Here is a 16,841-nt window from a genome sequence, read left to right on the forward strand (position 1 = left end):
AAAACTGGACCAGCATTTATTGAGACTGACGAAGTCACCACGGGTACCTCGCTATCGATAATTACGTTGCCTATCACGGAAAGAATAATTAGCGTAAATGCGAGTACCCATGTTAAATATAGGATTTGAATCTAGATGGGCTAGTTGAAAAAAAATATTTTACTCCCGCCATTAATCATTTATCCTTCTTTGTGCTGATTAAATCAAATATTTCTATGTCTTGACCATCAAATTTTAAATTTTGTATAGTTTAACTTCATCAGATTTATATTTTTAGATTCACCATAAGAAATATACTTCTACAGTATATAATTCACATGTTATTAAACTAAATATATATTTTTTAAAAAAATAATGCTCAAAGATAAAAAAAATATTTGACTTAGCACAAAACTAAAACATTTATGACGGATGAAGTAGAAAGTATTTATGACAATATTTTTTATTAGATTTATTGTTTAATTACTTCTCTACTAACATTGGTAATTATTAGGTATCCTACTTTAAAATAAAAAAGAAAAGGAAGAAAAACAAGAAGGACCAAATCTCTCCCTAACAATCGATATAATAATTGTGTTTCCACATGAGGGAGAGTAATTTCTTTTTTGAAGAATAAATAGAATAGTATACTCCCTTCGGATTGAGAACAGACAAAGCTATTGTTAAACTTTAAAAACTTTGAGTCAAAATAACTAAAATATTTATCTTCAAAATATGGAGACCCATATTAACAGATTAGTCTTAAAAATTACTTCAATAAAATCATATATTTATTAATATTTTTCTATGTATTGCAATAAAAAGTAGAGATCAAAGTTGTTTTTTGAGACCATACCTTGTCTAAAATGATAAGTATTATCAATCTAAAGGAACAAAATGAAATCAAATTTTACATACGCGACACGGCCGGTCAGAAACCCAAGAAATGAAGCATAATGTGATTTTAGGAATTTAATCATTTAACGCCAGCGGTAAAGATCAAGATAAGTATAAATGTGTCGTACTCCTTCCATCCCAAAATATAAGACACAACTACCACTAACGTAAAGACAAGAAAAATTATCATCTTCTCATTTAAATTACCCCAATAAATACAATGCAAGCACCTAATGGAGTTATAGATCGTGAGAGTGGAAGATTTAAAAAAACGAATTTAGAGAAAGGAATGTTCTAGTTAATTGCATTCATACATACACACCTTGTATTATGAAATATGAGAGAAAATAGTTGTGTATTATATTTTGGAACAGAGAGTCTAGAGTACCACAAGGACATATATAGGGGTATTAGGACAGCCACCTGGTTATGAAGACAAGTCAAAGTTAGATTATATGTATAAATTAGATAAAGCACTCTATGGTCTCAAGCAAGCACCAATAGCATGGTTTTCTAGACTAAGCATGAATATTGCAGAATCTTGGATTTCAGTCGTCAAAAGCAAATGTTTCACTCTTCTTTTATAAGAAAGGTACAAATCTCCATATTTATGTTGATATATGTTGAGGATATAATTGTTACAATTCTTGTGAAAAAACAACTTTGGCATTACTTTTTAAGATTTGAAAGAAGAATTTGCCCTTAAGGATCTTTTGGTGCGTTGCACTGTTTTCTGGGCATCAAGTTAATAAAGTTCATGATGGAATTATCTTAACTTAAGAGAAGTATTCTACCGATACGTTAAAACGTGTCGCCATGCATGGCTGCAAGGAGATCAACGTACCGTTATCAACAACAGATAATAAGGGTTGTAAACTTTACTCCAGACCCTAAATATCTATTAAAATTTTACTATAATTCTTTTAAAACTTAGAAGATAAAAAAAATATGTAAATTAAACTAATTCATTGAGCTTTAGGCTTAGGCTTGAGAATATCATGTTTTCCACCACTGAGGACGACAGCCACATGGAATGGGAGAATGAAATGGAATGAAAAGGATTAATTAATGCAAGAGGAGTGCCATGACTTATTGTCCTGATCCAGCTGTGTATAAACTCGATGATAAGATCTATCGAAAGAGAGCGAATCGAAGAAGCTGGGATTGGCTGGCGCGTTTTAACAGCAAGCCTTTCCCGGCCACATCATTTCTTTTTCATTTGTTAAGGCCACATCATTTCTTTTTCATTTGTTACGGTAAAAAAAAGTAGCTATCGCGGGTGGGTCTAGTGCACGAACGTTCACATCTCGCGAATAGTTCATTTTATCGTTATTCGTTGTAATGACGCGTTTAAGCTCTTACGAATTATTAGACTGTTTCAGTTAGAAGACCAACAAATCGATGTTTCCTGTTAGATCAAGGTGTTCATATTGGATTTTATTTCTTAAAAAAAATCCGGTGATGATTAGATATTTTTGTTGTACAGAAATTTATGCACTAATTAAACTTTCTAATTGTAAATATAATTCATATCTTATAAATAAAATGTCTATAATATAAAGTTTATATATAAATAGTTCATGCACATAATATATATATATATATATAGTAGCTCTATTGTACACCCCTCCCTTAGAATAACTATTCTACACCCCCTCCCCTCCCCCCTCACTCCCTCCTTATCTCTCTCTCCTCCTCCTGCCACCTGCCTCCCGTCGCTCCTCCCTCCCTCCCCCTCTCAGCGGTTCTCCCCCTTCCCCCTCCCGATCGCTCCTCCTCCTCCCCCTCCCAGCGATCCTCGCCCTCCTCTCCTCCTCCCCCTCCCGACCCCCTCCCAACGATCCTCGCCCTCCTCTCCTCCTCCCCCTCCTGACCGCCTCGCCCTCCTCGCCCTCCTCTCCTCCTCCCGACCCCCTCTCCCCCTCACGATCGGGATCCCTCCCCCTCGATCGCTCCTCCTCCTCCTCCTCCCGATTTTTTCTCTCCTTCCCATCTCTCATTTTTCCTTCTATTATTTTCTTTTTTTATAAAAATTAAAAATAAATTGATGAATTCATGACTTAAACCCATGATCTCATGGTTCATGGCTAGCTCTCTTAACCAAATCACCATATGACAATTTGTGAATAAAAGACATTGTTTGCATGCTTTGTATGTCTATTCAGATTATGTGAGAACCAGTTATGTTACTGTAATAATTACACATTGTTACTATGAGTCAGCAGTAACATTATCCCAGAAGGGTAGTAACATGATACGTTACTGCAAAATCAGTAGGTTGTTACTGCAAAATTTATAGGTTGTTACTACACTTTTGGCAGTAACAACATGGCAAAATTTGTAGTAATAGAGAACATGCATAGTAACAGTGGTACTACAGTAGTAATGTTTTTTAGAGCTAAAATATTTTAAATCTTAATATTTAGAGAGTAGTAACGTACACGTCATGTCTTACTTTTTTAATCCGTTTGCATCATGGCATTCGTAAAAAAAGTTCTAAATGAAACTAGAACCATCGTAACTATTTTTTAACGTTGTTACTACGGAAAGCAGTTGTGGTACTATACACTGGCTGTCACGTTACTACGCTGTTCCAGTGAGACGAGGACTAAAAAGAGGTAAATCTCAATCTTTAGAGAGCAATATCTCTCACATCATACCTTGTATTTCTAATCCGTTTGCACCATGAAGTTCATAAAAAACGCTTAACGAAACTAGATCCATCATGGCTACTTTTTGACGTTGTTACTGCGATAATGTTGTCTTGTTACTGCACGATGACCGTCCTGTTACTGCACAATTCCTGCAAGACGAGAGCAGCAAAGTGGTGGGCGGGTTTGACCGGCGGGAGGACGCTTTGACCGAGGTGGGAAGGGGGTTTTGGGCCCTAGGGAGGGTGGGGGAGGTGGGTTTGTCCCATAGGAGCGGGGTGTAGAATAGATTCACTATATATATATATATATATATATATATATATATATATATATATATATATATATATATGTATATATATAGAGAGAGAGAGAGTTTTTATATGTAGAGAGTTTCAATGAAAATAGTTTGGATACAAAAGTTTTCATTAAAAAAGCTATTAAAATAACTATAGGTAAAAAGTGAACTGAAAAACAGAAACTTGATACCGTTATGGAAGAATAATGCAAAAAAGAGGACAACAAAAAAATTGAAAAGAATCACGTATAAAAGGAAAACGGGAAATTAAAAATGGAAGAACGATGCACACGCATCACCGCGTGTCCTTTGATCCTCCCCACCCTAACCCATTCACGCGATGGATAAGTAGCGCATATTCGCCCGATAGCTTTTCCGAGCTATCGCACCCTATCGAAGGATATATCATATATATTATATCTGCGGCTTCTATGTATTGTTATCTTTGTACTTTTCTTAAGATAAAGAGAAATAAATCATATTAATGCTGGAATAAGGGGTTTTTTTTAACATTGGAATAAAGGTTGATATCCCGGTTCAGCGAGTCGGGGCCGGTTCAGCGAGTCGGGGATACTTGCGCACATAATTAACGTTCATCGTAATAAAGTGCCTAGTAGTTTAATGCAAGAGGAGAGCAGTAGTTCACTTTTCTTCTTTTCTTTGGCAGAGACTCTACTTTATATAAGGCCATTTGGGCCAAAGAAGAAGGAAGAAGTACACAAGGAGAAAGGAGGGAAGAAATGTAAAAGGAGCAAAAGTAGATCATAAAGTGGCCCCCTATGGAAGTTCCGCAGTAGCGCTTGTATATCCATCTGCATATAAACTCGATGATAATTTTGACAAGTTCGATCCAAAGAGAGCGAAGAAGGGGGTTGGTTCATCCCTACACCCACCTGCCATAGGGAGTGTCCTTAGAGAGATCCAGTATAAACTGTTTAGGAGGCTACGGTAGATATTGATTCGGGTATCGAAGCAGCTATAACGTACATGGGGTCGATTCGTCAGTTCGGCAGCTACAATCTGCAGATAAGCGTGGTGGGAACTGCACCAGCCACCGGCGCCGTCAATCCGACAGGAGAGGTTCAGGCAGGTAGTGATAATCTTGAGCTCGGCGCGGTGGAAATCCAGGTTCCCGGCGGCGAAGAAGTCATCCCGCCGTCTCCGGCACAGGGCCGCTGGTGAAGGGGCTGCGGGGATCCGGACTCCTCACTCTCCTCGTTTCGGTGACTACCATCTTGAACAAGCCACCCCATGGCGTTCTCTTCGCGCGCCATGTGATCGCCTACTACCTCACGCTTGCCGGGATTTTCGTCGCCGGAGTGTTGGAGATTGGGACTGTGTTGTGGGTGACCGGAGGAGCTCGTGGCGGTGGCGGCGGCGGCGGCCGCCGCCGCGCGTTCGGAAGGGTCGTGCTCTGGGCCTCTGTCGTGCCGCTCACCGTCGTCTCTGGCATCGGCGGCTACAACGTTGTGGTCAATCTGCTCGGTGAGAGGAGACTGCTGCCGTTGCTCATCGATCGTCGTGTGGCGCATCACATTGGTGGTGGGAATAATTAGTATAGACGACGCAATAAATGGCTGTAATCTAGAATTAGTGGATTCTTCTTAGCTACCGACCAGTTATTCTCTGCATTGTATTGAAGAACAGAAATAAAAGTGTTTTCGTTTTCGATGGAATATCACCTCCTTTCCTGCATGTAACATACTTAGTATCATATCCATAAATATGTAAATTAAAATTTAACATTTACAAGTTATAATAAAAATAATAAATATAACTTGAATGTGCTATAACTATTTTTAGTTTAATTTGTTTTTTTTCAAATTGTAGAGGTCGATTTTGGTCTTGTATATTTGTGAAGTGATATATTTCATATTAATTTATGTTGTTAATATTTTTAAAAAAAATTATAACTATTTAGATGACATGCAAGCAACAATGGAAAATCCTCCTCGATCGAGAGATGAAAATCCATATTATCGCTTATATTTTGCAATATATGTGCATGGTAAGTATGTTTTTATTAGTACTATGACATTTTTTAGGTTGGATTATCATGTCTTGTTTGGATTTTGGTTTGGTTCTAGATGTCAGAGCCCGGGGACCAGCATCTCTGTCTTCCCTTCAGGTTGGTCCATGATATCCTAATCTCCGAATCAACTCGATCATTCAATCTCCTTCCACTACCCATCCCTCATCTCGACCTCCTCCTCGGCGAGGGTTTGAGTTAATTTGCACCAGTGGATTGACATATAACTCAATCAAATTCAGTGCAGAGGACTCATTCTGCAATTGGCATGATACATAATTAATCAACTTGTTCCTTTAGACAACTTTATAAAAAGCTTCGATTTAATTAATCAACTTGTTCCTTTGGACAACTTTATAAAAAGCTTCGATTTAATTAGGTGGCGTTACCCAAGCAAACTATTCCTGCTGTTTTAACAGCGAGCCTTTTCGACACCATTTCTTTTCCATTTGTTACGGTCAAAAAAGTAGCTATCGCGGGTGGGTTAGTGCACGAACGTTCGCATCTCGCGAACAGTTCGTTTTATCGTTATTCGTTGTAATGCCGCGTTTAAGCTCTTACGATTTGTAAGTCGTCATTCGTCAATAAAGCATAACTCAGAAGAGATGGATGTAATATCAAGGACCTCCGTTCAATTGAGTCCCTCTAGCTTGGTATTACTCCTTTTTTCTAGTATATTCTTTCTTCCTATATATTCCTATATAGTTGATACCCACTGCAAGTCCTTTATGCTATAAAGCTCAAATTATGTGAGACCACATCATCAAGATTATATTGACCATTAGATCATCTCGCGTCTATGGCATCTGAGAGGACCAATGCTTTTTATCTTCCTCTTAATTACCTCACGCATCATTATATCTCCCTTTATAACTAACCACTAATACATCTCCCACCCGAAGGCCTACACCACTACATTTGTGTCTACCTCTTTCCCATGCCTTTTAATTTTTCTAATGCATCTACTAGCCATATCTAGATTGATCCAATGGATTTTCTTGGAATATTTATGCTTGAACGTGCTTCCTCAATCATCTAAGGATCGGAGGAAATGTTAATGGTCCAATGAAATTTGGTTTGTCACTGTCATAGATGACATTGAAAATTTGTTGGTACATATTACAACACTCGATGATCTTTACCAATTGCAAGGATGTTCATTGGTTTTTGGTACTGTATCATGATCTTGCTTCTTTTTATATCTAATTTCTTCGTTTATCACCAAGCTTCATATGCCAATGTATCACAACTACGGTAACTTCAATTTTTTGGTAACTTTAAGTATTGAGAGATTGGTCCACTCTCACATTTGACTATCTACATTTGATTAAAAGGCTATGCCATATCTTTGTGGTTTTCATACCAACAATCACTAAATTTGTTTCTCCACAGTTCCTCCCATTTACTTATAGGTGAATATTTTTCTCGAAATTACTAGATTCATGCACCCAATAGTTGTTTTTTTTAAGATCATATACCAACATATGCATGCAGCGTTATCTATATTTTTCTCTTTGTTTTCTCAAAAAGAAATATTTTATTAGTTTTTTAAAATATCTGAATGAGATGCTAAGTCAATTTAGTACATAACAAAAATAGTGTCATGTTTGCTTACCGTTCATGGTTCTTCGATTGGGAGTATCTTAATTAGAGTCATGTCATTTCTATTCATATAGCAATACAATGTAAAAATCTAACGTTCAACCATGTTGATCATGCAATATATTTTGATAAATTTACAAGTATATGTTCCCTTCTGTGTAATGATAATATACCAATAGTCAAAAGTTCTAGAATTACATCTTCCAAATTCACGATATAGCTATCCCGCATCAATGCACAGGGTGTCAACTAGTACATATAAGCGAGGTCTTAGCCCAACCATACGTGTCCTTTTTCTTTAATTTTCACATCTGGCATAGGTTATTAGCAGCGTCGGTAGATTATGTTACAAATTCTTAGACGCGAGTTGTTATTATTAATCAAGATTTGTGTTGCCCTTTTGTAGTTCGGAACTTTGGATCGGTGGTCTTAACCACAAAAGTTTTTTGAAGTTGAGTGGGGGTTGTTACGGTATCTTCCACTCCTAGATGTAGCAGTGTAGCAGATTTTAAATCTAACAAAGTATGTAAAATGCTTCATTTGAAACTGTGGTAAATAGATTCACCAATTCATCTATTTTAATATGGTATATGATACACAAATTTAATCCAACGTTATATATTTTAGTTCCAATTTTACCCTTATAAAATTTCTGCTGCGCTACCACTATAGGTGTGGTATGATAAAAATCAGATCCATTAAATCCGTAGTGATGGATGGCTCATAATAATTCGAGGATACTTTAAAAGAACATCCTTTCTTAAGAGGCAAGAAGGCTTTGTATACCGCGATCATGAACTTCAGATCAAAAGAGAATTCTATGGGACTTAAAAATTCCGCTAAAAATCAAGGTCTTTACGTGGTTTCTTCACAAGAAAGTAATTCTAACGAAAGATAACTTGGCTAAAAAAATGGCGGAGAGACAAACATTATTCTTTCTGCTATGTACCAGAGACAATCCAACATCTTTTCTTCGAGTGTCATGTTGCTCAGTTTATTTGATGTGTGCTTTTTTTTCTTTTAAATATCCCTCCACCCTATAACGCTAAAAATATTTTTGGTAATTGTCTTAGAAGGGTATCTAGGTCTATTAAAAATATGATTTTAATTGAAGCTAGCATTGTATATTGGTCAATTTGATATTGTCGTAATGATAAAATTTTCAATGGTAAACAATTATCTAACGCTATACATGTTATCTTCATGTCTTTCTATTGGCTCCACTTTTGATCTATACTGCTACCACAGGAGGAGCGTGATACTATGTGCAATGGTGCTACACTTTTGGAGTAGCCAAGGGTCTCTTATTCCACTATGAATGGCGTAGTTTCATTAGAATTGCTAGCTAAAAAATCTATGTGGTTTAACGCTAGTCAGTAATAAAGGGGAGTTGGGGATTTGTTCTATCACCTTATTTCTCATTTTGATTTACTTCTATCTTTATTTTTTTAATTAAACTTATGGTTGTGTCTTATGACAGAAACCGATATGTGATTTATTTCCATTATTAAAAAGAAAAAGAAAAGGCTTCGCACCCGCCTTAATTTACCGGCGGGGTTTCTTGAGTGTGCCTTTGGTAGTTTGGTGTTGCTTTCACATGCTTGTGTGCATTGTTAGGGCCTGTTTAATTGGCAAAAAAAAAATTTGCCTCTCATATCACATCGGATATACGGACACATATTTAAAATATTAAATGTAGTCTAATAAAAAAACAAATTAGATTCCGCTAGAAAACTGCGAGATAAATTTATTAAGTCTAATTAATTCGTCATTAACAAATGTTTGCTGTAGCAACACATTATTAAATCATGGCACAATTAAACTTAAAAAATTCGTCTTGCAATTTTCTGGCGAACTATATAATTGATTTTTTTTCTATATTTACACTATATGTATGTACTCAAATATTTAATGTGACAGTGTGGAAAACTTTGTTTGGTAACTCAAGATGCCCTTAACTTGACTCGATTTTTCGACTTTAACAACCATGCTTTACGGAAAATAGAGACAAGGCTGGAGATGCCAAAGATACCGTCGAGAGAGAGCGAGCTAGACTCGTTGCTTGCATGGATGTACTGCGTCCATTGGTATCGTCCAAATCCAACGGTTGAGCAAAAGGCCATGTGGACTGGAAAGCGACGTCGCCGCCGGCGCAACCCGCCTCCCGCCCTCCCTTGCCGTCCGTGCCACTAGTAGGCCGGAATCGGATTGCCGAGTACCCGTGCGGCCCATAATAGTTGGGCCTGAACGGGATTGAGACGGATCGTGGGGCCCGTTATGGGCGAACCTGCGGCTCAATCTGTATAGAGGCTTTTTACAGTCCTTGAAAGGAGGAGGTACCATTTATTGGCCGTTGATTATGCACAATCTAACGGCTGGAAAAGCACGGTACTGTGCAGTACCGCGTCCTCGTGACTTGTGAGAGGTACCGCTTGGTGGAAGGGTAAAATCGTGATTTCGCATAAGCTCCTTCCCATCCAGGCTCCAGCAACCTCACCTCCCCGGTGCCTCCCTCATCTATACCTGGCCAAATGGGCCGTGCCAAGCCGGGCCGGCCCGAGCACGGCAGTATTGTAGCCGCCCAGGCCCAGCACGGCACGCCAGCCTGTGGGCTGTGCCAGCACGGCCCGTTATCCCGTGCCGTGTTTGGGCCGACGCCTCAGCCCGTGGGCCGGCACGATACGGCACGTTTACTGTAGCGTGTCGGCACGGCACGGCCCAGGCATGGCACGGCCCACCGGCCCATTTATTTTTCCTACGATTTTCTAATTTTTCCCATATATTTCTCATATTTTTTATTTTTTTTCTACATTTTATCTTATTTGTACCATATATTTTATGAAATATTCCTAAATTTTCCTCACATTTATCCTATATTTATAATGTTTTCCTTTATATTATGTTTTTTCTGCCTTTTTTCTTTTTTTCCCCTCAAATTTCAATTTTTATGGGCCACATGTACTAGTGGGCCGGCTACCAGCCCACGGTCCGCTACAGTAGCCGTGCCGGCCCGGCACGGCCTAGCACCTCCTTGGGCCGTGCTTGGGCCGAGGCCTTGGCACGTGGGCCGGCACGGCACGGCCCGCTACAGGAGCCGTGCCTAACGGGCCGTGCCCTAGTGGGCCGTGCCGTCAGTGTGCCGTGCCGTGCTGGGCCGGGCCGCCCGTTTGGCCTGCTATGGCTCATCCGCTCCTCCACCGCCTGCTCTCTTCCCTCTCCCCCGACCACGCTTTTCTCCGTGGACCACTCCCTCTAGCGCGCCAATGCCGTCAACCCCAGCCTTCTCTACTTCCAGCGGCAAGCCGGCAACTATGTCGTCCGATTGCGCTCGAGTGCGGATGTCGCCGGCTGGCACCTCCTCCTTTCCCGATTGAGCGCCACCACCGCCGGTCGCCATCTCCTCTACTACTAATTATGGAAATAACAATGTTAATTTGTCATGTAAAATTCCCAGCTGTAGATCAGTAATTAGTTGCATACTTGCATGTAAACTTTTTTGCTTGCTCACCCTCACGAGAAGGCATGCAGGGAGGTCCGCCCATGGCGATGGAGCCGAGGTGATTCCCAGCCTGAGTTTTCTCTCATCAAAAGCAAAATCATTCTCAAATATGGCAAGACAAGGGTCTTACGGGTGGTCAATGGTGGTTCGGATCTCGCATTGGGATGTAGATGTTGGTGCCAGCGCCTGCTCTGCACACGAAATCTGGCATCCCCATGCCTTTTGTTTTGAGAGGAGGTCAGGAGATCGATAGATGTCCTCAGTCCGCGAATCAGGTCTTGCCGGTTGATCTGTGTGCAGCGGCGACGACAGCTTGATGCGGCGTACGCTGATGGAGGGTTGGCTCGTCGGATTGCAGCGGCCCTGACACCGGTGGCGGAGATGAAGAACGGTGGCTGCGGTTGATTACGTGGAAGAGAGAGAATCAATCGGACTCATTGACATCCCCTTTAACCGGTTCCAATCCTACCCCTCTAAGATGAACGGTTAGATGTAAGTGGTACCTCCTAGTACCTGGTATCTCTGTACCTCCTCAAGAATTGTAAAAAGTCTCATCTGTATAACTTTGCAAGGTCCGGTGAAGGAGCTGGAGGCTGGAAGTCCGTTCCGTTTGATTACTTTTGCACGACTCTCAGTTTTACTAGAAGTATAATAAGCACACAGGGTTAAAAAAAAAAGTAAGAAACTGAGATATAGTACTGAGTTGTAGGTGCAAAGAAAACATATGCTCTTGCTTGGAGCTGACAATAGTAAAAAAGTCTGTTGCGACGGGCAACAACCAGGAAAAAGCAAGAGTAACAAAAAAGGAGAAGATTTTCAGCTCCTTTGTCAAACCTTTACTGTTGTTTTGCTACCAATCAAGCACGCCGCTCCCTCCCAGGCAGACTTCCCTAAGGAAATCACACATAAAGAAAATGCGATGGCAGGTTTCAGCCACCGACGAAACGAACATAGCAGCATGACGTCTGATGAGGCCAGCCTCCCTCCACGACGTTCTCGGCGGTGGGTCAGCTCCCTCTCGTTGCTAGCCACACGAAGAATTTACAGCGTCCTGGGACCTTCTTCTCTGCTCATATTTGCTTCTCAGCCCATCTGCACAATGAGAAAAGGAAGAACATGTTGAGGACACGTTTGATGAACTCATGTCCACTCAAACGATACTACCACTGCAAATATTCAGGTTGCTATTGCACATTTCAGTAGTAATTAGTATTTACGAACTCTCAAACTCCCATATCTCAATTCAGAATATTTTTGTGCACACACATTGCAAATACATGTCCCACTGATACGTGGGAGACCATTGCTTGTTGTACGTACAGATACATAAGTTAAACTACACGCATTCATCCACAGGTCAGTGGCTCAATCCGCGCCATCTCGTCCTCCTATATGCGAACCTTTTCAACAATGAATGCTTTTATTTACTGTATTATCAACCAAACTCTCAAGTCTCGAGACTGAAGCTGTTCGATCAATCTCTGAAGCAAGATGAAACGTACGACTCTCCAGTTAATGGAGAAGAAGAACATCCAGGAGCAGTATTTATAAGCTGGAGATCATGTCATAAACTAAGTGACCAGTGGCAGTTGTAACTAGTTGCAGATTAAACAGAGCACAAGTTGGCTTTATGAGAAACCAAGAACCAGAACCTGTTTACCTTTTGCTTAAGTTTCTTGTTTGATCCTGAAATGTAAGGTCACTGCCAATGGCAGTAGTAAGTATACTAGTATAGTAGTAGCTATAGTTGCATATTAAACAAATCACAAGTTAGCTTTATGAGAAACCAAGAACCAGAACCTGTTCACCTTTTTGCTTAAGTTTCTTGTTTGATCCTGAAATGTAAGGTCACTGCCAATGGGAGTAGTAAGTGTACTAGTATAATACTACATCCGTTCCATTTTAAGTGCACGTCTTATTTAAAATTTTTTATAAGAGATTTTCTACTATGCTTGGAATGCACTATGTCCGTTGATTGCTGGTAATCTAACGATGTACGAAAGAAGGTACCTATAGAAAGGTACCGAACAAGGTGGGCCAGGTATCAAGTTAAAAGCTAGGTGGAGGGTTAGATAAGTAATTGTGCACTTGATATCAGATTAGAAGGCACTGATTATTTCAAACAAGCTTGGAAGATAAGCTCGGTAACTAACTATGCATGAAAATAGGTAATTAGTTCAAATAGGTAATCGAGATTACTTGGTGAATATTATACTTATATATATTAATTTACACTGGACTTCGTAAAATAAACTAAAACTTTTATCAAGTAATTATGTACACCAAATACAAAATTAAAAATTTATCATGCAACTCCTCATAGTGCGTATTGGTGAAATATCTTGTAAGGGTATATGATCGAATTCTACATGTCCTTATCTTTGTGGATTGCATGAAGATAATAACAGAGTATGCTCTTATAAAAAACTATCAACAAGACATAACGATTAGTGTCAGGGAGGGAAGAAACGATTTAGTTTTAGGATTTTTTACGCCGGAACATCTATCAAGGCATAGCAGATTATAAGCGGCAGATCGACATGAAGTAATCAAATGGGTGAGCAACAAATAATAATGGTAATGAGAGAAGTTAGAAAATATTATTAGCTAAGAATTACTAAATTACACATGTTTGTGTTATTCTTTTTCTGTTTTTCCTCATTTACCCTTCTAGAAATCAACGGTAGATATCCATTATGGGTAAAGGTACGTCCAATACCTTCTAAGCACAGTAAAAACCCTCTTTTTATAATTAGTATTTTTTTGTTGGTATGAGATGATAAAATATGAATAGTAATTTATACGTGACTTGTGTTTTTAAACTTTTTTTTTAAAAAAATTAAATAAAATGAACGATTAAAATTGGATACGAAAAATCATAGCTACAATTAAAATGGGACAAAGAGAGTAGTAGATATAGTACTAAACAAAGCACAAGTTGGCTTTATGAGAAGACAAGAACCGGTTTACCTTTTTGCTTAGTTTGTTTTATGACAAGCCAAAATATAAACTTATCCCATCTACTCCAGTAGGCACGAAACAAAACCATCTTACACATTATATCATCATCACATAATATTCCGATGGCAGCGCGCAGGGTATTGTTTTATTTTACGTCCGTAGCAGCTAGTACTTCCGCAGCAATGAAACAAAGAATCCTGATTGCAAAGAGACAGATGTCGGTCCCGTTCGTTTATCCTATAGGAATTGGATGAAAATTTTTATTTTCATGTCACGCTTTTCATACCGCTAAACAGTATGTTTTATGAAAAACATTTTATATGGAAATTGCTCTAAAACATCAGATAAATCTATATGTCAAATATATAATAATTAAAACTCAATTAATCATACTTTAATACACATCATTCGCATAAAATGAGACATGCCAAGTTGTGCTGGTGGTGACACCGTGTAACCAGCCGGATCTTCTATAATATGGGAGCGCATGGCTTACTCCCTCCGTCCCAAAAAAAAAAGACAAACACTAGGTTTCCGTGTCCAATGTTTGACTGTCCGTCTTATATGAAATTTTTTTTATAATTAGTATTTTTATTATTGTTAGATGATAAAACATGATTAATACTTTATGCATGACTTGTCTTTTTAATTTTTTTTTATTTTTTCAAATAAGACAAACGGTCAAAAGTTGGACACGGAAATCCATATGTTTTTTTTTTAAGGACGGAGGCAGTGGAGTAGTACTTCATCAGCAATGATGCAAAGATCCCGATTTGGAAAAGGACAGGGTGCCGCTGACCGCGTATAACCAGACGGATCTTCTCCGGAGAAATGAACACGGAAAGTGACGACTCAAAGAACAATGATGCCAAAACGATGATGTAGACCGATCTTCTGCAATACTCACAGATGCAACCTTGAAAAAGTTGAAAGACAGACGGAAGAACATCAGGTTCCCAGCCTATATAAAATGGACCCGGAGAGAAGGCAGGAGATCCATCAAGCGATCGAGTTCGTGGTGAGCGAAAGTCGTCTGGAGCTGTAGGATTAGGGGGGACAACGATGGAGGTGGCCAACATCGGTGAGATGGAAGAACAGCTAGCCGCAGCTGCTGGTGCGTTCACCGCCGGCAACGGGACACCCTCGTTGATTAAGGCGCTCTCCTCGGCTGGCTTCTCCACCATTGCCATGGCTGTAGGTATGCTTGTTTACAAGCCAGCTCATGGGGCTCTCTTCGAGTACCACATATTCGCCGCCTACTACTACCTTGCACTCGTGTTGATCTTCGTCGCCGGAGTGGTGGAGATCTTCGTCGCGTTCTGGGTCTCTGACGATCAGCACGGCCGCCGTCGTGCAATTGGGGGGGCTGTGCTCCGGGCCTCCGTCGTGCCCCTCGCCGCCGTCGTCGGCTTGGGCGGCTACGCCGTGCTTGTCATGGGCTGAAATCAACTGAGATCTGTGATTAATTAAGGTCCTCGCTACTTGTCGCTGCTCCCCATCATCCGGCGGACTTGGGCGCTTCATGGTTTCCGCACCGTACCGGCGTTCCTGTCGCTTTGAATAAATTTCTGTCGTCCACGTGTGTCCTGTTGTGATTATGTTTTTTTTAAGGGAGTTATGATTATGTTGTTCCGTACGATGAAGGCATGGTAGTGGTATATCTTGAAGGGCTTGTTTAGTTTGGTGATATAAAGTCAACTTTACCATAATTTGTATTATCAGTTTGACATATTTCGGCATTACAGATTTTGGTAATGTTGGATGTATTCGATTTTATAGCCTTAATAGATTTTGGTACCGTTTTTATGATAGGAGACTTTCAAAAATGTCATTTTGGTTAAGCAGGCATTGTCAAGAATATGTATTTTGCTACCCTACTAATCCTAGTAGTGTTAAAATTTAGTAGGATTGAAAGTGATAATAAATAAAACGAGGCCTTTCGTATTTTGTTTTGATCTGCCAATATTATACCTTTTTTAAACAAGATTATCACTTGAGAAAAAAAGTTTATTATTCTCTTCGTTTCAAATTGTAAATACGGGGAAGTATCAAGTGCGATAACACTATCCAGTGGGAGAATGCAATATGCGTTGTGAACCATCGGATCTAAAAAAATACGGCATAGATTGAGGCGGACTCAAACCTAAAGTCACTTTACAACATTTGCACAGATCCCCTCGTTATCTACCTTCTTCAACTCCACAGTCCACCCAATCCCCTCCGAGCCATAGGGGCTATTTGAGCTCACAGAGAGACCGCCGCCACCGGCGCTGAAGGGGTTCGTCATCTGTCGGCCGCAGTTTCATTTATTATGTGAGGAGGTTCTTCTTAAATGTTCTTGATTTTAGATAATGTGAGATTGATTCTGGATAATGTGATATGGATAATGTGATATGATATTTTACTGTTTAGTTCATGTGAAGAAAAATTAAATGAATTGTCTAGTGGCAAGAAGTTATTATAAATTTGAGTTAAGGTGCACGTGGTACTACAATATCAATGAGATAATTAGCTAGATCGATCGTATTTGCTAAGGTCTACATTTTTTTCTGATATGGTTATTACATTTTTTTTCCTCAGGCAGGCATGATGGTGTAATCAGGTGGAGATGGAGTGAGAGGATTTTCTTAACTTGAGAAGAATAAGTTTAGTTTGACCATTTGTTTTGATAGAAAATGTGTATGTACTTGGTAGTGTTTGGTTGGAGGGATATCCCGGGCTGGGATGGGATGATCCCAAAAACAAGTGTTTGGTTGAGAGACTAGGAGGGATAGGATGGTTCCAAAAAGAGAATATTCCTCCAATATTCGGCACGATCTCATCCGCAAAAAACTGGCGGACGGCGCCATCCCACTTCGCACGCGCGCGGTAACCCTCTCTCCTACCTTTTTTTTTCACCGCACCCCTTTCCTTTCCCCTTCGCTC

The 16,841-nt window shown here is 39.7% G+C and overlaps 1 protein-coding gene and 1 pseudogene across 1 annotated transcript; both read left to right on the forward strand.

Annotated features, from left to right (window-relative positions):
• Positions 1-4,555: 4,555 nt before the first annotated feature.
• Positions 4,556-5,501, forward strand: LOC127760281 (uncharacterized; annotated as a pseudogene).
• A 9,398-nt stretch (positions 5,502-14,899) lies between these two features.
• LOC127760344 (uncharacterized) lies at positions 14,900-15,777 on the forward strand. The gene has a single exon (XM_052284583.1). It carries the CDS (start codon positions 14,979-14,981, stop codon positions 15,357-15,359), a length of 381 nt encoding a protein of 126 aa, XP_052140543.1. The 5' UTR covers positions 14,900-14,978; the 3' UTR covers positions 15,360-15,777.
• The last annotated feature ends 1,064 nt before the right edge of the window (positions 15,778-16,841 follow it).

This window comes from Oryza glaberrima, chromosome 1 (assembly GCF_000147395.1).
Source record: "Oryza glaberrima chromosome 1, OglaRS2, whole genome shotgun sequence".
Classification (NCBI taxonomy): Eukaryota; Viridiplantae; Streptophyta; class Magnoliopsida; order Poales; family Poaceae; genus Oryza; species Oryza glaberrima.